A 25,903-nucleotide genomic window follows, 5' to 3' on the forward strand; every position below is an offset into this window, starting at 1 on the left:
ACAGAAGAAGAACTACATCAGATTCTCCCTGAGATTTTTTCAAACCAAACCCATGGCTCCTCCAACTCCACATTCTAAATCTTTTCACTACCCCCTCCCTCAAAAGGCAGGTGTATTTCTGGAGTTGAGGATGACTGCAAAGAGTTGCTGCTGATGAGAGTATGTTATGCTTGTGAACTACCAGGTGGAAACTTCCCTTGTTGGCATTCCTCCCCCACCGCCCCCCGCCCCGAAAAGAGAGTTGACAACCACTGTTGCCTAGGGCAGCAGATCGCGTTTGGCTGGATGTGGGTTTAAAGCATGCTGCTCCACCATTTATTTCCATTCTTTTTCAGTCCCTCTTACTATTAGGTGAAATCCGACAAATAAGGTGAGGTGGGGGAGAGAAAGAATTCAAAGTCAGCAATGACAATTTGAGGTAGTTTGTTCTTGATGCTAGAGGGCTCACAAAGCATTCTGGGTGCAGGTGTAAATATGAATTAAAATCGGATTCCAGCAGCAGGCCCCATACTAACAGAAAATTCTGTTCTTTCCTCCTCCCTTTAGCTTACTTCATCATTCTTCTAGTATCCTCCATGCAGCTCAAGAGTCAACACATAGTTAGGATACAATATTTGTGCAATTATCTAGAGCTGTGCTGTTCAATTAGGCGGCCACTAGCCATGTGTGGCTATTGAGCACAGGGATGGTGGCTAGTTCGAATTGGGATGTGCTGTTAGTGTAAAACACGCTGGATTTGGAAGACTTAGTACAAAAAAAAAAAAAAGGAATGGAAGACTTCACTAATAATTTTAATATTCCTTAAATTGGATGTAATTTAGTATAATTAATATAAATTAATCATTTTGGATCTATATTAAATAAAATTTACTAAAATTAATGCCACTGTTTCTTTTCACTCTTTCTAATGTGGCTTCTTGAAAATTTAAAGTTATATTTGTGGTGGGTATTATATTTCTGTTGAAGTGTGCTGGTCTAGGGAGCTATAGTTCTATTATTACAAGTGCCTGAATGTTCTTACCTTTGACTCAAAGATGGTAGAATGTGGTGACTGTATCATATGACTGTAATCTAAATATTACTCACTGAGTGTTAAATCAGAATCTCCCCATTTCCTTTCCCACTGTGCTTTGTGCTCTAGTGACTGCCAAACTATTTCATATTTGTGGTGCCTGGGGTACCTTCTTCTAAGGGGCCACTTGGAAATAGCTCTGTCTTTCAAAGTGCCCCTTTGTCACTCCCACATAATGTCTTTCCTATAACCACTTTACCTTCTTATTTCCGTACCCATCACTGCATATGTGTGTGTGTGTGTGTGTGCGTGTGTGTGCGTGTGCGTTTTTTGTTTTTTTTTTTAGGCGAGGCAACCCTTGGTTGACCTCACAGATTGCAAGGACCTTGTCAGCTTACAATCCCCCCCTTTTTTTTTTTTTAAATGCCTACAGCACCTGGTCTTCCTAGGTGGTCTCCCATCCAAGTACTAACCAGGCCCGACCCTGCTTAGCTTCTGAGATCAGATGGGATCAGGCTTGTTCAGGTAGCATGGCCATAGACACGTATTTTTTTTTTTTTACAGGCCTGTCATTCCTACTAGACTAGATGCTTCTTGAGGTAGGGGCCATATTTTATTCTGTTTTATGCTCTGCAATGCTGGCACATGGGTGGTCCTCAGTAGATGTGTGTTGAACTGGAAAAAAGTTCCAATTACAGTTATGTTGAGCAGAGTTTCATTCGACAAAGTGTTTGTGTAAAGTGCTTACGCACCTCAGCAAACCTCCCCTGGCGGATGCTTCTCTGTTCTGACAGTCAGGGTAGTGAGCTGCCTGGGCATTTCAGTGTCTCTGTTCATGAGATATGTAAATGTCTAATCACTATGTTGCACATCTGAAACTAATAGAATATTATGTGTCAACTGTAATTGAAAAATAAATTTTAAAAAATTTCACAATAGAAAAACGAAGAAAATTAGTGTTCTTTGAGTCATCTGTTCACAGTATTTCACTGTGTTTACCCACATTCATGGCTCTGCTTAAAATAGGGGAAATGTAATGCTATAGCATTAGTGAACAGCGTTAGTAAAATTAAGAAATTGTCTTGGTTTGCTAGGTCGTATCATTTATGGAATTTAATCAGAAGGAAATTATTCCCCTAAAAGAAAAAAAACAGAACCAACTAATACTACATCCCAAACCTAATCACTGACCTGTCAGTTATGAATCTGATGTTATCAGCAGAGATGGAAGAGTTTAATACTATAAATACAGTAGCCTTAGAAAAATTTACTTAATCAGTAACTTAATTGAGATAATACACTGTAAATCACCTGAAAAAGATTTTGTGGTATTTTTCCTGACACATAATTACTTCTTTTCTTTTTGAGACAGAATCATAATAATGAACTTGATTGAAAACTGGACTTTAGTCCTGTGAAAAACAGACTATTAAATGGTAGTCAATGACTTAAGCAGCGTTCTACTAAATACGACTATTTTATAATTGCACTGTCTCCATACCTATTATAACTAAAACAAACGAGGTGTCAGTTATCTCATCTCAGCAGCTACTTTCTAACAACCACTTTCGGCCCTCCAAGTATCAAAACCGTGTCTGCTAACACCTCCAAGTATCAAAACCGTGTCCGCTAACACGTCCAAGTATCAAAACCTTTAGTCCTGCTCTATCACTTGCATCCACTTAGAATTCAGCTGTGCAAGAGGAAGCTTCCCTTTCTTCCAAAGCTGGTTTTAGATTTTTAAGATATAACTATCTTATTAATCTCCCGGCACAAAGAGCTCCTTTGTAGAAAAGGGTTTTGTCCTCTATCCTTCAGAATCCTGCTATTAAACTCGTCAGAGAAACCTTGTCTTGCATAATGCCTGTGTCACTGGTTATGCATTTATATATGAATATGAGGCTTCTTGCTATTCATTTCTTGTTCTTCCATTTATTACAAAATAATTTTCATTGTCTTGAGTCTCATGGAGGTGGAATATTACTGATTAGGTGACCACATTTTTATTTATATAATAAAGATTGCTTGCTGGTCAACCCTTCCAGCAAGTTTTGAAACAACAGTTAAAACTTTAGGATCCTCCAAATCTGGTTTTAAGTTCTATTTCTTAAACTGTGTAATCTTGGGCAAATTTCTTAAACTCTCTAAACTGTCATTTCTAATTTTGTTACTGAGCAAGGGCTTGCTGCCTGACAAGCACAGAAGCCAATGTTATGACAACTACTTTTGAGAAAAGAAAGAACTTTTATTTGAGGGTCCACTGCTAAGAAGACAGGAGGCTAGCCTCAAATCTGTCACCCCGATCCACGGTTTGGGGCAAGATTTAAGGAGTTTCAGAACCAGATTATGCTGGACAACAAACCCCTTTAGTTTCTGATAGAGTTCCAGAGGTCAGGTTCAGGTCATGTCCTGGTCCTTTGATTTCGTGTATGTGTGGAGGAGATAGTTAAGGGTTCACAAGTATTACTTGTGGGTGGTGTATCCAAGGTTTAAATTTTAGGTCCAGGTCTCATTAGAAACAGGAGTGGACCAATTAAGCTGTTTCTACGGTCACAATTTTGTAAAATGAGAATAATAGTATCTTCCCAAATAGTTACTTAGCCTGAACAACCTTAGCCTTACATATAATAAGCAAATAGTTACTACTTAATATCCACATCCAAAAGTGAACTTCTGATCGTCTTCCCTCCAACCTCCCCAAACTCCCCGTGTTGGTAGATGATGATGCCATCCTTCCAGCTGTTTAGGCCAAAAGCTCTGACTCCTCTTTCTCTCACACCTCACATCCACTCTGTCTGGAAATCCTGTTGGTTCTACCTTCAACATATATGCCAATTCCTGAAGCTTCCTACTGGACTCCTTGCTCTCATCTTTGCTACTTCTAGTTTATTCTCAAGTAGTCGGAGTGAGCTCTTTAAATGTCAGGCAGATCGGGTTTCTTCTCAGAATGCTACAATGATGCCCCCTCAATTTCACTCAGAGTAAAAGCTAAAGTTTTTACAATGGCCTGCAAGAGCCTATGGGATCTGACACCTTTTCACCCTTCTCTTATCTCTCCAGCCACATTTCCTGTTACTCGCCCTGCTCACTTACCTAGAGCCACATGGGGCTCTGTGTTCCTCCACTATACCAGGCTTCCCCTCGCCTGGGCGCTGGCTGTTCCCTCTGCTTGCAAGACTGTTCCCTCAGAGAGTCTCTCTACCCCTTCAAACCTTTGCACAAATCTTTTTAGTGAGGCCAAGCCTTACCGACTTCCACAATATCACCACTTTACCTCACTCGACTTTGTGTTACTAATATCTGTATTTTACTTATTTATTACGCTCGCTGAATTAGGTCTCCCCACCAGAATATAAGCTCCACAAATGCAGAGATCTTTGTCTCTTCTGTTCCCTGACATGTCCCAAGCACCTAGAATAGTGCTTGACAAATACTTTTGGAATGATTGAATTGTATTTAGAGTGGAAATCTAAGTAACATAGAAAACTTAGCAGTTCCTAAGTTCCATATTCTTTAGTACACTTAAAAGTTACAGTTACCCGCTGACAAATTTTGGTCACTTTATTAATGACTAAGATACCACTATATTCATGATACGTATCTTTAATCATTTATTATCCACTTTATTTTAATTTCAAGTTAAAATAAGTTGTCTTTACAACATAGGAGACTCTATGACCATGGCTAGAGTCAGTAGAGATTCTGATTCCAGTGTCCGAAGTGCGTATTCCCAAGTGCTAATTCCCAGTTTGACATCTTTGCAAATGCATGCACATGCTTTCTAAATGTTTTTGAAAAATCAGCCTAATCAGAATAATGATTATTTCTACTGAGATAAAAGAGGAAATGCTATTGGGAGAAAGCCAGAAGATCTATTGATAACATTTTACTTCTTAAGCTGAGTGATAGGTATACAGATGTTGGCTTTAGTATTATTTATTATGATTTGCGTATATGTGGTACATCACATTTTGCATGTATGAAATATTTTATAATAAAAAAGAAAAAATAAAGCTAATCTAGTGTTTACTTATTCTACTACCACTCTTTATTTTCTCTCCTGTTTGATATGATATAAATCTTCTAACCAGTTTGTGGAAACATAATTGCTGTGTAATTTAGCATTTATCCCCCTTCCCAGCCCCCAACCGTCTCACCGATGAGTCTGTGACATCAGATAAAATCAGAAATATCCTCAGCAGAATCAGAAAAAAAAATATTATACTCGCGGTTTTGTTGATTTAATCAAATTTGCAAGCTATCAAAAGGGATCAGAATATGATAAAGATAAAAATAAAAAAATAAAATAAAAATGAAAATACATGATTGTTGATAAAGAAGATTATTTTTTGAAAAGACACATATGAAGATAATAACTTCACAACTGATTATACTATTTTATCTTTCCACTAACCAAACGAAAATACTAACTAGGCAGGTTCCTTGCTTGGTTACCTTCCTTACATCTTCCCTTCCCTGATCCCAGTATGGAATAAGGATCTGATATGTTTCACCTACTCGACTAGAAGTTCACTGAGCCCTTGACCTTGGTACAGCAGCTTGAGCACTGGTATCAGACTAGCTCAGTTGAAAGGTCAGCCGTACTTCTCACTCCCTGTGTAAGCTTTTTAACCTCTCTGTGCCTTCATGTCCTCAATGATAAAAGGGGAATAATAATAACATAAACCCAGGATGAGCGGATTAGTGAAACAACACATCTAAATTAGCACAGGGTCTGGCATAGAATATAAGCCAAATGAATATAATTATTATTATTTATGATTATCATTTGGTGATAAAGAGAAAACTGAGTTGACGAAGAAGATAGAAAATAGTTCTTATGAGTCTTAATGACTCAAATGCATAGTCAATGTTCAGGAAATGTTTGGAAACTGAGTCATGAGAAGGCATGGTGCCTTGGAGTGGTGTGATATCTCTGCCTGCTCATGCCTCAGGGCTGATCCCAAAGGGGCCAGCTGGGTCTCAGAGGCTTGCGACATTTTGATGGTACAACCCGAAGCGGAACTGATAAAGTATTCGTATACTTAGCAAACACTTTTGGAATCCTAACTATGGTGCCAGGAATTTGGCTATGCAACAGGGATGCGGTGGTGGCAGGTCACATCCTCTAGTCCTTAGAAGCTGTCCTCATGTCCTGCCTTGTCATACCTCATGTATAATCTAGTCCCCTAAACTGTTTCTAGGTCATTTGACACCATCTCTTAGTGCCGATATTCTCTCTTCTTAAGAGAAATCTAATGGTTACTTTTCCGAATATATAGCAGTTTCTTCTTCAAGTCATGTTTCTCGTGGTAATTATAACTCTAATACACATAAACATTACCACACAGCCAGTATACCAATCTAATACTTTCATCCTAGCATTTCTTATGTACTTAAGTTTATAACAAATGCTTAAACTTTAAGTTACTTGTCAGTTAGTAAGACAGGACTGATATAAAATATACACATATTTTCATACTAAAATATTAATTTTGTTAATGAGAATTATTTTATTTTGAAGAAGGAATTACTGAGATTGTTCTATTGTCTATAAAATAAACTCATAAAGTTCTATAAAATTGAAAAAATTTTGGTGCGATAGACTATAAAATGCAAATTTAATTTATTATAATGTGCGGAATCACTAAAAGGTTTTAGGTATAAAAATAATTAAGACAAGATCAAAGAGGATAGAAGTAAATGGAAATAATACTTTTTGAAAGGAGAATAGTTTAAAGAAATTCAAAATGGCAATATCAAATGCAGTCATTTATGGCAATGAATTTATAAATATTTCATTCCAGTAATAATATGCAAATATCTAGAACTTTTAATTTGTAAGTGAGGAAAGGCAAAAAAAAAGTGGGTAATTAGTATACATTCTTACATTCTTAGGATATAAAATTACAAAACATACCGTAGCAAGTAATGTATTTAAGATTTAAAGTAACTAGATCATAAAGTAATCCATATTACAAAATTATATTTCTTGAGAAATAATGATTAAAAAATTTTTAAATCTAATATTGGCCTGCTTAAGCTTGGGCACATCTCAGTTTTTCAATAGAATGGAAATTTGCCATCTTACATATAGGCCAGAAATTGACTGTTTTTAGATGCATTTCTCAGGAAAAAAAGCTTCAAAAGTGTTGCTATTTCAGAATCTAACAAAATCTTTTCTCATTATTATTCTTTTCCATTCTCTTTTGTTAGTGGGGAGCAATTTTAACTTTGCCAGCATTCCAGACAGGACAAATTCAAAGAAATATAGCAATTCCTCAATTGCTATTTTAATGACAGACATATGTAATCCAGTAATCTCACTTTATTGATAAATTTTCTGAGGTCCACAGAGGTTAAAGCAACTTAATCAAGGTCATCCTTGTTCTAATTAAAGACAGATATGGAGCTAGAACCCAAGGCTCCCATCTACCCAGAGAAGACACAGATATTAATAATATTGTGAAAATTATTAAGCACTAGTAGTCTGAAAATGACATCAAATTTCTTAGACCTTTCACAACCCATTAATCAGACAGGAAGTATCATCTGGAAAACATGACAGGAGGTTTCTTAGTAAGCCTCCGTTAATTTTGCCAGCCGGCATTTCTGTAAGATTGCCCATGTGCCATGCCAGTATTTCAGTGAGGCCGGAGAAAAAATTGCCACTGGAGATTTATTCAAAGGGACAAAGGCTCTCTTTTTAAAATTTCTGTTCAAAGGCCCATCATTTAAAATTATTTGTTTAAACCACATTATACCACCAAAAATAATATCCTGAGGACTGATAAAGTCATGTGCTTTTCCCTCTATATTATTTCCCTATTTTTCCACTTCTCTTTCTCTAATCATCACATTAAAAGTCTTTTTTTGAATGGCTTTGCTGGGAATTGCTAAGAGACGACACGTTTAGGGCTCCACAGGGTATGAATGATAAGAAATAGCTCCCCAGAAGGAAAATAAGAGATACACTGGGCAAAGTCTTCAGCGGCCCCCCCTTCCCCCCGCGCTAAGGCATCCTACTTTGTGCCCTTCGCGCTAAAAAACGGCCTCTGGACGTTAATTTCCAAGTCAAATCACAAAACCCATGCCTGGTGTCCAAATCTTTCCTCTATCTTATTTTAAAACGAAAAGGGCAATAATAACTGTTCGGAGGAAAAGTTATTTTTAAAAAGAAGAAGCAGCTGTCTGGAAGTTTTAAAAGAGGGAAACACTCTAAAGATGCATCAGAGACACTCAAATTCTCCCAGGCCGTGCATTTAATCCACAGCGCCCTAAAACGTCCCAAGAATCCCTTCAGAGTTGCTCAGGCTCCCGAACCTGTTGGACAGACAACGGTTCATACCAGGGCCCCTGTGAACTTGTAGCAACAATTTTTTGGGCAGGAAACCAGTCAAATCTGACGAAACAAGAGCGCGGGGAAGGCGAGTCCAAGCCCCCGACACCCCGTAGAGGTGGGTCAAGTACAGCGACCCTCGATGAGGACCCCGGGGACCTGCTCCCCTCGAGGGCCAGCCGGGGAGGAGGGGCGCGAGTTCATCGGGAAACGCGGGGTCTGGCCTTGCACCCCAAGGTGCTTGACACGGGGTCCCGCGACAGCCCCGAGGTCCCGGCTGCAGCTCCCCGCGCTCCCGGCCCGGCCCGGCCCGCACCGCTTACCTCGACGGCCTTGCGGGGACTTGGCGGGGGCGCGGTTCGGCGACGGGGCACCAGCCAAGAAGGCGACGCGGTGCTCCGGGCTGCGCGCGGCTCAGGTCGGTGGCCTCGAGGAGGAAGTGGTGTCAGCCCTGCCCTTCCCCCGCCGCGCGCAGACGTGGGGCGCTCGCCGCGCTGCTTTGCATCCGAGGTGCAAGAGGGGCGCCTGGTCGGAGACACGAGGAGAAACGCTCACGGGGAACGCCTCCGAGAGCCCCGCGCCGCTCTGTCCCACTCATCGGTTTGTGTCTCATTTCCCCTTACTCCCCCCCTCTACGCCACAGCCTTGAAGAAGAAAAAATAATTTTTTTCTAATTCTGGGAAAAGTGTGCCTTCCAGTCTCACCCCTCCCTTACCTGCGCCGCGCCCCCCCCCCTTCTCTCCGGAGCGACCCTTCTTTGTCGCCCCGATATATTAGTGGCTGTGGGATTTGGGGCCAGGCGATGGGTCCACAAAAGCACTAGAACCCAATGTCTTTCAAAAACAGTCTTCCTAAGCGTTTACTTCAGCCCTTTCTGTGCTTCCTCCTTCGGGCGGGTTGTGCAAGGCCCGCTTTCCGGCCGCGCGCAGCCCACCCGCAGGGGACGCGACGCGGGAGTGGCGCGCGCGCGGGTCCGCGGGGTCCGCGCCGATGCCCTGAGTTCGCGGGGCTCTGCTAGAACCCGGGAGAGGGCGGGGGTGCTGGAGGAGGGGTGGGGGAAAGGCGCGCTCAGCGGAGGTCGTTTCTCATCCACCCGAGTGACAAAGCCCCCAAAGCTTAACCACACTCAGTGGGCGGGCGAGGCTGTGGCCTCTCACACAGTGCTGCTGGAAATCCAAAATAGTACGATTCCTGAGGGTGGGGAGTGCCGCTTCGGCCACAGCTATTTAATTTACATATGCAATTACCCTTTGACCCAGAGATCCTACTTCTAAGAAAGTATGACAAAGACGCAGTGATGGCAAAAAGTAATGAATGCCATAGGCACCAGGTCATTCTTGGCAGCCTGATTTTGTGACACCCAAAGACTGACTGGAAATAGACCCAGTCAGTGACTGTTGCGAGTGGAGTCTCCTGAGAGAAAGTGGGGAAATACAGAAGTTAAAATCAGTTACGATTTGTAAATGTGGTTGAACCAACCTCCTCTTCCCCTATGCAACTGCTTTCAGATGTTTATATCTGGGGAGGTGGTGGAGACGTAAAGATAGAAATTAAACATATAAATTAGGTAATTCCAGATAGTTCAGTCATTTATTTAACGAGAAACTATAATAAATGAGAAAGTCTAAGAACAATGAAAACAAGTAGTGAAGGAAATAATTCCATTTCCCATGGATGGTCCCTTCTAGTTGGGAGAAAACGAACAAACAATAAATATTTAATATGTCAAGTAATGTATTTTACGGGAAATTTAAAAGCGAGCGGGCGAGCGAGCGAGCGAGGGAGAGAGAGATGGGTGTGGGGGTGGAGTCGCTGCGCTAATTAGGGTCATCGACGAAGATCTGTCTGATCTGTGACACCTGAGCCAGACCTAAATGCATATGAATTTTGGGGTGAGAATATTCCAGGCTGAAGGAAGAGCAGCACAGTGAAAGGTCCTGAGTTAGGAGGGCACTTGAGATGTTGGAAAAACAGGAAGGAAGGGACCATTTTGGTTATGAATTACTGTGAGCCACGGGAGGCCATTCGAAAGCTCTGAACAGACAGAACGTCAAGTCAAGCAATGAAGTGACTTTTATGGGAAAGGAAATGATGTCAGGGAACACCTCTTTGCAGAGAAACAAAAAGGGGCAACCATTCAGGGACTCAGAAAAGCATTCCAAGAGAGGGAAGAGCAAGAAATGGTCTCGAGATAGGAAGGTAGAAGATTAGGAAGAAGGCAATGTGACTGGCCTATAGCAGTGGTAGAGGACGGTGACAGAGAGAGAGGCAAGGACCAGATCAAGCAGGGCCTTAGGGTCAGCCTTGAGGACTTTGGGTTTTATTTTAATTACAATGGGGAATTATCAGAAGGTTTTTAGTCAGTACATGATTTAAATTCTATATGCCATCATGCTGGTTGGTGATTGAAAAATCGATTGAAAGAGGCAAGAGAAAAAAAGCAGAGATTACTCAGTAAACTGAGGCCATAGTGTTGTAGCCGCCAGCCCCTGAAAGAACACGGACCACCAGAAATCAGTGAGTTATAGGAAACACACTCTTCATTCAGCCAGCTGGCTCTGCCAGGGGTACGCAGACCCCAAATTAAGCAGCCCCGAAATGTAGAGGTACAGGGTTTTTAAGCCCTAAATCCCATTCCTCATTCTGTCTTAACACAAAAGTCTATTTTTCTTCTGTTTACTAACTGTCAACCCACAGGTCGGTTGTGCAAGCGGGGGTACAGAAGCAGAAAGCTTATTGTTAGAATGTTATGTTCCCATGGGCGATAGCCTATGTTCCCATGGGTGATAGCCAAGCAGTAATTTTCCAGCCAGCACAATAGTCCAGGTGAAAGATGATGATAGCTTTGATTAGGAGCCTTGACAGTGGAGATGGTGAAGAGTTTGGATTCAAGGTACAGTCTCAAAGTGGAACCAACAGCGATTGCTGCTGGGCTGGCCTAGGGTTGGAGAGTGGCAGAGGGGATTAGGAATCGAATGTAAACTGGTGTGACTGGAGTGTTAGGAAGTCCTGAGAGGCAAGGCTAGGTAAAGAAAGGCCAGTAGTGACAAACTGTGGAACCACGTGAACCATGTCAAGGGTTGTTTACTCAGCCTAAATGCAAAGAGAGTGTGCGAAATAATATTTTAAGCTGGCAGGTGGTGGGATTTATGTTTTAGAAAAATCACTCTGGCTATAGTTTGGGGAATTGATCAGGTGAGGAAAAGAATGGGTGCAGAAAGATTTCTGAGCTAGGCTGGGTGAGAGGTTACGTTGGGTCGGACTTGGTTGGTGGCAGTGAGAATGGAAAGAAGTGGATGAACCTGAGAGATATTTAGACGGTAGTGACGGGAGAGTGTGAGGACTGAATATGGGCTGAGTGAGGAAGAGCGGGGAGCCCAAAGTGACTCCTAAGAATCGAGCTCGGATAATTGTGGAGGGCACTGCATTTCATTGAGATGAACAATGCTAGAAGAGGCCTGTTTGGGGGAGAGAAAGAGGATGTTTTCTTTTGAGCAAGTTGAGTTTGATGCGCCTTTGAGACATCCAGTTGGAGACTTGTAGTAGAGATGGTGCGAGAGAGTGCCTTTAGCGTTAGAGATACACAGTTCGAGTAATCTACCTACAGGTGGCCACCGACGAGATTGCTTAGGAACTTTAAGGATTGCCATCATTCTAAGTAGAGGAAGCTGAGCCTGCAAAGGAGACAGTAAGTAAGAGCTTTAAAGGGGTAGGAGGCAAACCTGGGGAAGGTAATATTGTGGAAGTCACAAGAATGGGAGGGAGTGATCAGCCATGTCCACATCTGGAGATGTTGAAAGGCATATAAGATGAAGACTGAGGCCTGTCCGTCCAACTCTAGCACTGTTAGTGACCTCAGAGACCTATTTCAATAGCATGATGGGCTGGAGGCCAGACTGGATTGAGATGTGAACAGGGTGTAAAGAAATGAAGACAGTGAGCAAAATAACCCTTTTGAAAAGTTTGCCTGTGAAGAAGAGGAGAGGTATGGGGAGGCAGTGAATGTGGCATGTGAAATCGAGGAAGATTTTATTTATTTTTTTAAAATGGTTTTCAAATAGGAAGAATTCAGATAAGAGCGAGGAGTTGAATATTAGCGAACGGAGATAATTGATGGTGAAAAGTTCTTGAGACTGAGGAAGTGGATAGGGTCCAAAGCAGAAATAAATGAATGAGTCTTTAGATAAGATAAATGAGACCTTTTCTATTTTATCAGAGCAGATAAGGATTTTCTTTTTGAGAGCTGTAAAATAAGGAAGTTCTAATCTAAGGCTTCTATTATCAAGTAAGAAGAGAAGTGGGGGCATCTGCTAAAAGAGAGGTAGGACGTAAGCAGGTCATAGATTTGGGGAGCTGGAGAAAGTTTGACAAGGTCATTGCAGAGAATGGGAAAGTGAGTCTATCAGAAAAAAGTAATAGGATTTCCAGACAGCCTGGGGGTCTGTTTGAAGTTGCTGATTATGATGGAGTGGTCTGCTCAAATCTATGACTTTCCTGCAGGGCTAGGTTACCTAGGTTTGAAGAATGGTTGGCCAAAATGGGAGTGGCCAAACTAGCCAACTGGAAAGATGGGTATTGTGGCCAGGAGGTAGGCAGATTACATTTTGCTTCTGGAGGTAGTAAGATCATGGGTGCTTATATTGCCCAAGGTGTGACCGTGGGCCTGGATGGCTGAGGTAATCAAGAGAATGAGAAACCAAGGGGTTGTGTGTATCTTCCCAGGTAATTGTTCGAGTCATTCAGAATTAGGGTGGCCACATAACTTCTTGTTGAGTCTGGGTCATTTGAGAGCACGCAAATGTTCCAGACAAACAGAATGATGACAAAATTTAATATCACCTTAAAAAAAGATTAAGAGTCAGGTGTCAGGGTTTTGAAATGAGAGACCTTTTTTGAGTTTTCGTCTCGTTTTTTTTGAAATGAGAATTTGTTTCTGGTAAAGACCCTGAAGTGGTATTGCTGGATCATTTGGCGGTTCTATTTAAATTTTTTGAGGAATCACCATACTGTTTTCCACAGTGTTCGCACCAATTCACATTCTCAGCGACAGTGGACAAAGGTCTCCTTTTCTCCACGTCCTCAGTAACATTTGTTACATCTCGTCTTTTTGATAATAACCATTCCAGCAGGTGTGAGATGTTATATTATTGTTTCGATTTGCATTTCCCTGATGATTAATGACGTTGAGCATCTTTTCATATAACTGTTAGCCATCTGTATGTCTTTCTTTGAAAAACTGTCTATTCAAATCTACTGCCCATTTTTAAATTGAATTTTTTGTTTTTTGTTTTGTTATTGAGTGTATGAGTTCTTTACATATTTTGAGTATTAACCCCTTATCAGATATATGATTTGCAAATATTTTCTCCCATTCAGTAGGTTGCCTTTCATTTTGTTGATGGTTTCCTTTGCTGTGCAGAGGTTTTTAGTTTGATGTAATTCCACTAACTGATTTTTGCTTTTGTTGTTTTTGCTTTTGGTGTCTGATTCAAAAAATCATCAACAAGATCTACGTCAATGAGCTTACCACCTGTATTTTCTTCTAGGAGTTTTATGATTTCAGGTCTTACTGTTGTGGCACGAATGATTCTGAGACCCATGGAGCCAATTGAGATTAATTATGAGTCTTTATTAGCTGGCCGGTGACTGACTCTACCACGCAGGGATAGAGATCAGCCCCGGGGTTTGAGAGTGAGGCAGTTATAAAGCCTAGAACAAGCAAGCAGATTACAGAAGCAGAAGTTGGCCATTAGCACAATACATCACCTAGTACCACACCCTGGTTAACAAGTAAGTGGATTACAGAAGCAGCCATTGGCCATCTTCATATCTTATACAATACACCTCCTAAACCACACCCAAGCAAGTAGGACAACTTCTGGTATCTAAAGATATTTCTTCCCTGTAGCTGACTTAGCTAGTTGGCTCACTTGAAAATTTTCCACCCTTAACATTACATTCAAGTCATTAATCCATTTCAAGTTAATTTCTGTGTATGGTGTAAGAAAGTGGTCCAGTTTCATTCTTTTGCATATGGTTGTCCAGTTTTCTCCAAACCATTTATTGAAGAAACCATCTTTTCTCCATTGTATATTTTTGTTCCTTTGTTATAAATTGATTGTTTGCAAACCCAGATATGGGTTTATTTCTTGGCTTTCTATTCTGTTCCATTGATATATTTGTCTGTTTTTATGCCAATACCGTACTATTTTGATTACTATACCTTTGTTATATAGTTTGAAATCGGGGAGCATGATGCCTCATGAGAAAAGATGTTGTGTTTTGTGTTGGTTTTTTTTTTTTTTAATAAAAAGATGAGCAACTAATGGTCTGCAAGTAGCAATGGGGAGCATGGAGAACAGCAAACTCACCTCCTAAACTCTGTCTTCCTGGAGTATGAAGGAATAAAACTACTTTCTCTTTGAGAAAGCTGCAGTGGGAATCATGTCCTCGGTTAAAGCACCGGAGTAGAGGAACACTTCAGAAATAGCTTCAGGATACAGGAGTGGCAGCGAAAAGGTCTGAGAGATGGCAAAGACAATGGCAGAATGAATCACAGACAAGGAAGAACACAATATCATGGGATGATAATGTGGGAGAAAATTCCCCAGGTGGCTTCTTTTTTTGCAGAGGGACTAATGAAGCCGTCTTCCGGGAACATATCTGCAGAGGATGCTGGCTAGTGGCTAGAGAATGTGGGCTATGGGACTGCAGAGAAACTGGGTTTAAATTGAGTTTGATTTTAACTGGCATGTCCCACATGTATTTTAACTGGCATGTCCAACATGTATTTTGGCCCATTTCTTCCCGGCTAAAGGGCGCTTTCTCCTTCTGGCAAGAGACCTGAGCTGATCTGTATCAAGTATCCTTCTACCTTTTTGTGGGAGGGCGGTATTTTTTTTCTTTTGTTTAGTATTTTTATAAAGTTTTGCCCATTTATTTCATTTGGCTTGTCCTTAATTGTAGGGAGTATTTATTTCTAATTTAAAGAGATCACTTTAATGCCATCTGTAGCACACTATATTTTGTAAAGACAGTGGCAACCAGCTCCCCCTCCCCAGAAAGAGGTAGAGTCCATTTCTCTCCCTCTCCTTTGAATCTGGGCAGGCTCTTTGCACTCGACTGGCTCTTTTAGCCCCAAGCAGTCACCAAGCAGAGTACTCCTACAGAGAGAGAGGCCACGTGGAGCGGCACTGAGGCATCAGACATGAGGTGAATTTGCCATCTTGGACCCCAGCACTACCAAGCTTCAGAAGACTTCAGCCCCAGCTCTTATCTAAATGCAAATGCGGGAGAGACCGGGAGAACCACTTAGCTGAGCCGAATGAACCCACAGAGTCCTCAGAGACAATAATAAATCGCGATATTAAGCCTCTAAAGTTTGGTTTGTTCACAGATAGACTCAAGACACCATCTTGGGTACCTCGGCTTCTCATTTTTTTGTCTTGTGCTTTAACTCTTAAGATACAAACTGTCAATAAAAAATAACTCTGCTTATGAAGTCTATTTCAATCATAACATGCATATGTAATTAGTATACTGTAATTATATGTTATATATATAGTGTATTTATTTCCTCTTGCCTCCTAACAAAATTCTCCCTGGCTTTTGTTCTCAGCCATCCCCTTCCTGCTCCGCGCCCCAGCCATACTCAGAGGGAGAAGTACCAGAAAGGCAGGGGCGGAAGAACAGCAGCAGGAGGAGGAGGATGGGAAAGAAAAGAGAGAGCTCGAGAAGACTTGCCAGAGGATTTTCGGTGGGGAGCTGAGAGCAGAGCAAGGAGAAAGATGTTTTGGAGGCAACTGCAAGATATGAGAGAGGTAGAGAGTGAGAAGAAAGGGCAGAGGGCGGGGGGAGCGGGATTTTAAGACTTGGTTTAAAATTAAACTTGGCTGATGGTTTCTTTGCATTGACACTGTGCAGAGGCTATGCCCATGGGAACCTTGTGTTAGTCAGGTTACTTAATAAGCATTAACATCTGTGAAATACTAAGATACATTTGCATATACTGTATCGCCCCAGGGCATGCAGTCTGTAAAGCAGTTGTCATTGCTACCTAATATCATTGACCAAAAGCACAAAAGGAACAGGAATTGTTTGATCTGCAAGGAACAAAATCCATTCAAAGTGGCTCAAGCCAAAAGAAGATCTTGAAGGAAAGCTCTGATAGCTCAATGAACTTAGACAGGAAGTACAGATGGGCTTTTCAAACTAGAGGACCACCAGGAAGTGTCTCCTTCTCTCTTTTGCTATTCTTCTCAAATTTTTTTTTATCGTGGTAAAATATACATGATATGAAATGTATCATCTTAGCCGTTTTTATGTGTACAGTGCAGTGGCAGTAGATGTATTTATAATGTTGTCTAACTATCACCACTACCCATATCCATAGCTCTTTTCATCTTGTAAAACAAACTCCACACCCATTGACCACTAACTCCCCATTCTCCCCTCTCCCAGCCCCTGGCAACCACCGTTCTGCTTTACATTGCTATGATTTTGACTAAATATCTCATATAAGTGGAATCAATCATACAATATTTGTCTTTTTGAAACCGGCTTTTTTTCACTTAGCATAATGACCTTCAGATTCATCAGGTTGTAGCTTAAGTCAGAATTTCCTTTCTTTTTAAGGCTGAACAATATCGCATTGCATGCATATACGCATTTTGCTTATCCTTTCTTTCATCAGTGGACACTTGGACTGCTTCCACATTTTAGCTATTGTGAATAATGCTATGAACATGGGTGTACAAATACCTCTTTGTGCTCTTGCTTTCAATTCTTTTCCATATAAACCCAGAAGTAAAATTGCTGGACCATATGGTAATTCTACTTTTAATTTTTTGAGAAACTGCCCTACTGTTTTCCACAGTGGCTGTACCATTGTACATTCTCATCAACAGTTCCCAAGGGGTCCAATTTCTCCACATGCTCACCAACACTTGTTACTTTCTGTTTTTGTTTTTTGTTAATAGCCATCTTAGTGGGAACGAGGTGGCATCTCACTGTGGATTTGATTTGTATTTCTCTGATGATCAGCATTTTATTCTCTTCTTTGGAGAAATATTTATTAAGTCCTTGCCCATTTTTAAAAATTTGTTGGTTTTCTTACTGTTGAATTTTAGGCGTTCTCTATATATTCTAGATATCAATTCCTTAGCAGATATATGATTTTTAAATATTTTCTCCTATTCTGTGGGCTGCCTTTTTACTTTGTGAATGTTATCTTTTCATGCACAAAGTTTTAAAATTTTTGTGAAGTCCAATGCATCTATTTTTTCTTTGGTTGCTTGCTCTCTTGGTGTCAGAGCTAAGAAACCATTGCCAAATCCAATGTCGTGAAGTTTTGCTCTATGCTTTCTTCTAAAGTTTCATAGTTTTAGGTCTTACATTTAAATCTTTGATCCATCTTGAGTTAATTTTTTTGAAAAGACTGTCCTTTCCCCATTGGATGGTCTTGGCACGCGTGTCCGAAATCATTTGACTGTATATGTGAGGGTTTATTTCTGGACTCTCTATTCTATTCCATTGGTTTATACGTTAGTCTTTATGCCAGTACTATACTTTTTTTTGATTACTGTAGCTTGGTAGTAAGTTTTGAAGTCAAGAAGTGTGGATATTCCAGCTTTGTTCTTCCTTTTGAAAATTGTTTTGACTATTCAGGGCCTTGTGGGATTCTATACAAATTTTAGGATAGGGTTTTCTATTTCTGCAAAGAGGATCATTGGGATTTTGACAGGGATTGCATTGAATTTGTAGATTGCTTTGAGTAGTACCGACATCTTAACAATATTAAGTCTTCCAATCCATGAACATGGGATATGTTCCCATTGACTTATGTTTTCTTTAATTCCTTTAAACAATGTTTTATAGTTTTCATTGTACAAGTCTTTCACTTCCTTGGTGAAATAATTTCTAAATACTTTATTCTTTTTGATGCCATTGTAAATGGAATCATTTTCATAATTTCCTTTTCAGATTTTTTCGTTGTTAGTGTATAGACATGCAACTGATTTTTGCATGTTGACTTTGTATCCTGCTACTTCGCTGAATTCATTTATTTGCTCTAACTATTTGTGTGTGTGTGTGTGTGTGTGTGTGTGTGTGTGTGTGTGTGTGAGAGAGGAATCTTTAGGGTTCTCTACATATAAGTTCATGTCATCTGCAAACAGAGATAATTTTACTTCTTCATTTCCAATATGGATGTGTTTTCCTTGCCTAATTGTTCTGGCTCAAACTTCTGGTACACTGTTGAACAGAGGTGGTGAGAGTGCACACTCTGACTCTTGTCTTGTTCTCGATCTTGGAGAATAAGCTTTCCGGCTTTTATCATTGACAATAAAGTTTGCTGTGGGTTTTTCATGTACGGCTTTTATTATGTTGAGATAATTACCTTCTATTCCTAATTTTTTGAGAGTTTTTATCATGATAGGATACTGAATTTTATCAAATGCATCAATTGAGATGATCATGTGATCCCCCCTTCATTCTGTTAATAAGGTATATTACATAAATTAGTTCTCATATGTTGAACCACCCTTGCATTTCAGAAATAAATGCCACTTGGTCATTGTGTTTAATGTTTGCTAGTGTTTTATTGAGGATTTCATCACTCTTTTGTGCTGGTATGATTTATACATAGTATTCTCTGCCCAACTGCTTCTTTCTCCTTTTTCTCAAAATCAGCTTTCTTTGCTCTGTTTCAAACACAGCCACTGCCTTAGATCAGATCTGGAATCTAGACTCCGACATAGAGATTTCTGTGCAGAAAGATCATTGGGAATGATCTCAAGAGCAATGCCTGTAAAGGAGTGAGGGAAGAAATATTGGGAGGGAGAAGTTTAACTGTGGTGTGTAAACAACAGAGGCTTTAGCCAATTCTGCAGAGAGCTCTCCGCAAGGGCAGCAGGACCTCCAAATTCCCCATATTGACCTGTTATTGGATACTTCTGTTCCTGGGTGCTAGAGAGGGACTCAGTTATGAGCAGTCAGCAGCTGCCACTCTGGCAGAGGGGACGTTGAGCTTTGGGCATCCACTTCAGGTACCCAGTCCAGACCGACCTCGTGTCATCTCAAACATCAACTGAGACTTAAGAGAATCCCTATGTTTTACTTCCAAATTCCCAGGAGTCAGGATCTGGTTGGCCATATTTGATTAGGTATCTTTCTCCTGTTCCTAGCAGCTCTGGCTTTGGAAGTGAGGTCATGAGGCATATTATCTTCTGGATATTAACTGTTTGCTAATAGCTAGTTGGCAAAATAGTTATAGTTTGTGATTCTAAATGTAAATCAGCAAAGATTTGGTAATCAGTCTCTATAGCAGATATTGTTTGACTAAGATTTTTGTTAAAGAGAAGTTATGTTTTGTTGAATCAGTAGCAAACTTTCAGATAAATATGATTCCAAAAGTCAGAATGTTTATGCATGTAGGAAAGTGATGGAGAAGTCATGTAAAAATAAAAAATCAAACCCACATTGATCTAGAAGACAGACTGAATAGTTACCTTTTAACAGCACTTTTGTTTTATCATCTTAACAGTTTTGCCTTTTCCAGCATGTCGTATAAATGGAATCATAAAGTATGTAGCCTTTTCGGATTGGCCTCATTCGCTTACCAGTATGCGTTTAAGATTTATCCATGTCTTTGTGTGGCTTCATACCTCTTTCCTTTTTATCACTGAATAGTATTCTTTTGAGTAAATACAGTGCAATTTGTTTATCTAGTCACCAAAGAAATTTGGATGGTTCTAGTTTTTGGCAATTATGGATAAGGCCTCTATAAACATTCACATGCAGGATTTTGTGTGGATATAAATTTTCAAGTCAGTTAGATAAATTTTTAAGAGTATGATTGCTGGATCATATAAGACTGTGTTTAGCTTTGTACGAAACTGTCAAACTGTCCTCCAAAGTGACCTACCATTTCGTATACCCATTAACAATAAATGAGAGCTCTGCTGCTCTGCATCTTCACCGGCAACTGATGTTGTCAATTTTTGAAACTTTAGTCATTTTAATAGGTATGTAGTTGTATCTCATTGTCATTTTGATTTGCATTTCCCCAGTGACAAATGATGTTGAGCATTTCTTAATATGCTTATTTATTATCGGATGTCTTCTTTGGCGAGGTGTTCTTTTAGATCTTTTGCCCACTTTCTTTGGCTTTATCGTATTGTTAAGTTGTAAGCGTTCTTTACTTATTTTGAGAATACTAAATTTTTACTATCCAATTCCTGCTCACTCAGTATCCACCCTAGCTAGGCCTAAAAAACCTCTTCTCTCACCCCCGTTGCCTTTCATGGAGTGGTAGCCAATGGCAGCTACCATCAGTCAGCTTGTGTTTAAAAGTCCAAATTTGGAGAATGGTAGTTTAGGGCTGTCAATGCAAAGTGTGTGAAAGTACAGGCTACAAAATCAGTATGTAAAATATTTTCTCTATTAAGAAAGGGTCACCTGTTTCATCCAGTGTGATTCTCAACCCTGGGTGCACAGTAGAACCACCAGGGGAGCCGTAAAAATACTGATGTCTTGGTCAAAATCTTAAAATAATTGTTGATATCAAAACTTCTCTGCTGACTAAAACCATTTGGGACACCACTACATACCCACCAGAATGGCTAAAATTAAAAAGATCGATCATACCGGGTGTTGGCAAGGGTGTGGAGGAGATGGAACTCTCATACAATGCGGGCAGTAGTAGAAATGGTATTACAGCTTAGAAAACAGCTCAGCTGTTTATTAAAAAGTTAAACACACTCTCACCATGACCTGACCGTTCCACAACTAGGTATCTGTCTGAGAGAAAGAAAAGCATATGTTTACCTAAAGACTTGTTACGTGACTGCTGATAGCAGCCCCATGCTGGGAACCACTCACATGTCCATCATAGGTGAATGCATTAACAAACCGTGAAATAATTATGCTGTGGAATACTACTCTGCAATAAAAAAGAATAAACTACTGACCCATGCAGCAATGTCGGTGAATCGCAAAATATTTACACCGAGTGGGAGAAGCCAGATTAAAAAAGAATCCATGTTGTGTGATCTCATCTACATAAAATTCTGGGAAATTCAAACTAATCTATAGAGAGAAAAAGCACAGGGAAGGTGAGGAAGGAGAGAAAAAGGGAGAATTATAGAAGGACACAAGGAAACTGTTAGGAATGATAAACATGTCTATTATCTTGATTTTGGTGATGGTTTCCATGGGTGTGTACTTATGTCAAAACTAATCGAATAGTACATTTTAACATGTGCGGTTTACTATACGTCAATTGTACCTCAGTAGAGCTATAAAAAATAAAGACCTTGCACCTTGGAGTGTTACTCGATTCATGTTTTCAAAAATGTAATTTTAAAAATCTATATATTAAATTTTAGTTAAAATCTTGTTCATCAACATAAGGCAAACTTTAACTATGATGTTATTAATTATAACAAATATTGATAGAGAAGAATCACTGCTTGAGATTTTCTATAACTGAACATCTTATTGTTGGAAGCCTTGATCTAAAATATAAATGAGAGAGAAAATGCAAATGTGGGAAGAAATATGAAGTCAAATACTACGATTTTTCCAGAAGCTCTGTCTACTGGATGTTACAGAGCCTTACAGGTACTGTTGGAAGGTGATGAATTAATAGGTGTGTTTTAACAGCACAGAGGGTTTTGTACCAGGACTGAACACACTGCAAAAAAGCACAGGGTTTAAGAAATGCTAGTTTTACATATTTAAAGAATTTAGAACACAAACTTACTACAGATCTTTTTCATCCAAATTAAGCTCTTTTATCTCCCTTTTTGCTAGATCTATATGACTCCTGGTAATAGAGGCCAAGACAAACTCCTCGGTCTAGCCGGTGAAATACCATTAAGAGGAAGAGAAGAATTCTTACTGCTTCCAATTTAAAATAGTTAATTTTCTGTATGTGTGTTTGCATGGCAAGATGATAACAGTTAGATTGATTAAAGTAAGAAAAAAATGTGCATTAGAATTTATTGTAATTGACCTCATTTAGTGTTTTAGAATCTCAAATTAAGATTTGGCAGATTTTATTGGGCATGGAGTCACATTTAAATGCTGGCCATAAACTGCCCAGCTGGATATAAGATCAATACAAATTATTTCCCTAAGGCATATGGATTACAGAAAAGGTCTTATTCAATAGAAGCATTTAAATTATGGTTTGCATTACATTAAATAATTTTATTTATCCTTCTTAGAAATAAAAGAGAATTCCTGCTCTTTAAAATAAATCTCAATTTCAATGACAGATACGCGTTGTAAATTTATGATATGATAGTTTGGGCTAGGCATATAATAATAATAACTATTGTTTTTTATTTTCCTTCTGTAAACATTAGCTTTTATGCTCTATGATTAATTTTTTTCACTTTTAAACAAAATAAGCAAAACAGAAACAGACTCATAGATACAGAGAACAAACTAATGGTTGCCAGATGGGAGGGGGGTTGGGAGGCTGGATGAAAAAGGTGAAGTAATTAAGAAATACAAATTGGCAAATACAAAATAGTCACAGGGATATAAAGTACAGCGTAGGTAATATAGTTAATAATCTCGTAATAGCTATGTATGGTGCCAAGTGGGTACTTGACTTATGGGGGGAATCGCTTCATAAGTTATACAAATGTCTAACCACTGTGCTGTACACCTGAAACTAATATAATATTGAATGTCAACTATAATTGAAAATTTTTTTTTCACTTTTACAACAAATCTCTTTCCTAATCGAGGTATAATTTACATACAGAGAAATGCACAGATTCTACATGTATAACTTAATGAGGTTTTCTTCCCCTTGATGGTGTTTGTTTTGATGAAGTCTAATGTCTCAGTTTTTCCTCTTATAAGTCATTTTTTGTGTCTTATCTAAAAATCTCCATCTGGTGTTATATTCTGTGATCTGAGGTCAAAGTATAAAAGAATTGATCGCTAGAAATTTTAACTTCTAATTAGAACCATGTCAAATTTTTTTCTCCACCTTTTAATTGTAATTGATCTCAAAAAAGGAATAAGAAAAACACCATATTGTTTTCCTCTCCTGGAGCCATGCTTGCAGTCAGGCAATGAGATGGTATTTGCTAAAATCACCGTTTTTGTCAACAGTTCTTTTATTTCGGTTCCCATCCTTATTTCAATTGATTCTGTTATTTTTATTAATATTTTGAAAGAAATCATACTTAATTTTTTTCCCAGAATATCTTTTATGACGATATGGTTCTTTTTCATTTGACTCTTGTGAAACTAATTCCAACGAACTTCCAAGTGCAGGCAGGGTCACAGAGTCTGTGTCCCCTGGTCCCCTTCTGCTTCTGTCTGTGGAACCTCATGTGGGTAAATGATGAAAAAAATGGGATACTATAGGTTCCCCATAATGTGCTACTTTTAATCTAAGCAGAACTTTTTCAATATTTGTTACTGAAATATTTCAATTAAAACAATTTAATTTACTTTGGAAACTAAAGGAAAGTCACTAGATAGAAGTAATATAGGGCTTATATCAGAGTGATATACTGTTACTTACATTTAAACATGCGGTTACTATAATGATTAGTTGAGATAATGTACATAAAGCAATTAAGAAGTACCCAAATAGCTGCTAAACAACCTTCCCCCACCCCAAGCAATTAAGTCTTTTCCAGAAGGAAGACCCGTTTATTTACAATACAATTTTTTCTACTTTTTTTTTTTTAAACACATCCTCTTTCCTCCAATTTTTCACTTTCTCTTGAGAATCTCTGGTTGTACTTACTCAGGGATCATAATGATGTGGAGAATTGAGCTCACAGGGACCTGCCAAGGGAGCGGAGTTGGACGGGCACAGACGCCACAAAGCATGATAGACAGTTTCCAATGCTGTATCTCAACATTTGTGTGTGTGTGTGTGTGTGTGTGTGTGTGTGTGTGTGAGACATGGTGTGTGTGTGTGTGTGTGTGTGTCTGTGAGACATGGTGTTTTTTTAACTCAGGCAATGTACTGCTTGAAGCTCATGCCTTGATTTTCCATTCCAGCTGCTGCAAATGCCGTTTCAGGAAGTATATGATACATGGATGAAGAGAGAAATAAATATCACAGGGCTAAATTATCAAGACTATTACAAAGAATGTAAATAACAAATGTATAATACAAATAAGCAGTATTTTGGTATAAATTTGCAATACAAATAAGCAGTATTTTGGTATAAATTTGCATTTGCATGAAGAGATTATTTAGTAACGAATATGATTAAACTACATTGGAGACATGTCAGAATTATATGAGTTATATGAGAACCGACATGTACGATGTCAGTTCACGTGAAACCTTATGTGAATAAGGTTTAAGGGAATAAGCCATATAAAGGCCATGTCCCAGTCTGAAGCTATCGAAAGCTTTTCACCAGCTCATGAGAAAAGAGAGTGTAGGTTCTGCTTTCTCTCCCTGTCGATGCCTGGGCCAAGTAAATGTTCCCCCTGTCCGCCTTTCAAGGGGTCACCTCTGTTATCATTCATTTCTTCACTGCTCTTGCTTACTGTTTAGCTCATTTGCCTAGATTCTGAGGCCATTTTTCTCATTATGTGAGCAATGGTGGTAGATACCAGTTCAGTGGTTATGTAGCAATGCTTTTTGCTTCTGTCTGGCAGAGTCATCTCTAAAATCTTTCACACAGTTTTACAGTCTCTTAGAGCCATTCATCTCTTGTTTTCCACTTCTTTTTCAGGAAAAGCAGGTAAAAGTCGAGGGAGAGAAACACAAAAGTTTACAGAGACCAACATGAGGACACCTCTGGTCTTTTTATGGTAGATTTATGACCTCATGACTTTTTAACATATTCTTGAAATTCTGACACATGTCAATTACAATTTTAATCAACATAAGTGTGCACGGACTCAGATGCAAGACAAAAACATCAGAATGAATTAAATTCTTCACAGTAAATGAATCAAAATTAAGTATTTAGCCAAATGATTGTTGGGTTTTGCAGTACTAATAAATAACACCTGTCTCTTCTTCTCTTGAATTCTGAACACACTGAAGGATAAGAGTAGGAATCTGCCAATGGAGTCAAGAAGAACAATTTTGTGATTGGTAAGTCTGAACTGGATAATTAGACTTGATTTGGGGCAAGATCAACTTCCTAATATTTTCCACAGAAATGAACTCACCTGGTACCAGGCTGAGCAGCTGCTGGTGGTTTTCAGTCTGGCTACACATTCAGATCACCTGGGGATCTTTTCAAAAACACCAGATACTCAGACCCCTTACCCTCAGACCAATTGAATCACGGGGGAAGAGTTTGAGTATCAGTATTTTTGAAAAGCTCCCCCAAAGATCTTCAGTGAATATTGAGACCTCTGGAGGGTTGAGGAACATTGAGCTTGTTAATTAAAAGGGTAGAGTGGGAAGGAGGGAGCAGAACACAGCCCACCTCAGGGCAGACAAGCCTGACAGTGGGAAAGGGGATGTGACAGTGACATCCTCTCAATAGAGAAATGAGTGAAGAAATGAATCTGGCTCGATGCCTTTTGTTAATTTTGGGAAAATC

The 25,903-nt window shown here is 39.5% G+C and overlaps 2 protein-coding genes and 1 pseudogene across 2 annotated transcripts in view; 1 reads left to right on the top strand and 2 right to left on the bottom strand.

Moving 5' to 3' along the window:
• Window positions 1-9,355, bottom strand: part of APBB1IP (amyloid beta precursor protein binding family B member 1 interacting protein) — a 99,241-nt gene extending 89,886 nt beyond the window's left edge. The window contains exons 1-2 of the mRNA XM_023537172.1: window positions 9,067-9,355; window positions 8,675-8,876 (exon numbers count right to left, since the gene is read on the bottom strand). The gene's annotated coding sequence lies outside the window, so the exon portion shown is untranslated. The remainder of the gene's footprint in view (window positions 1-8,674; window positions 8,877-9,066) is intronic.
• Window positions 1,437-1,554, bottom strand: LOC111746233 (annotated as a pseudogene).
• LOC111746230 overlaps window positions 8,494-25,903 on the top strand; it is a 61,883-nt gene continuing 44,473 nt past the window's right edge. Inside the window, exons 1-2 of the mRNA XM_023537174.1 lie at window positions 8,494-8,951; window positions 15,970-16,171. Coding sequence (XP_023392942.1) covers window positions 8,494-8,951; window positions 15,970-16,171 — 660 coding nt within the window. The remainder of the gene's footprint in view (window positions 8,952-15,969; window positions 16,172-25,903) is intronic.

This window comes from Pteropus vampyrus, unplaced genomic scaffold (assembly GCF_000151845.1).
Source record: "Pteropus vampyrus isolate Shadow unplaced genomic scaffold, Pvam_2.0 Scaffold180, whole genome shotgun sequence".
In the NCBI taxonomy this organism is placed as follows: Eukaryota; Metazoa; Chordata; class Mammalia; order Chiroptera; family Pteropodidae; genus Pteropus; species Pteropus vampyrus.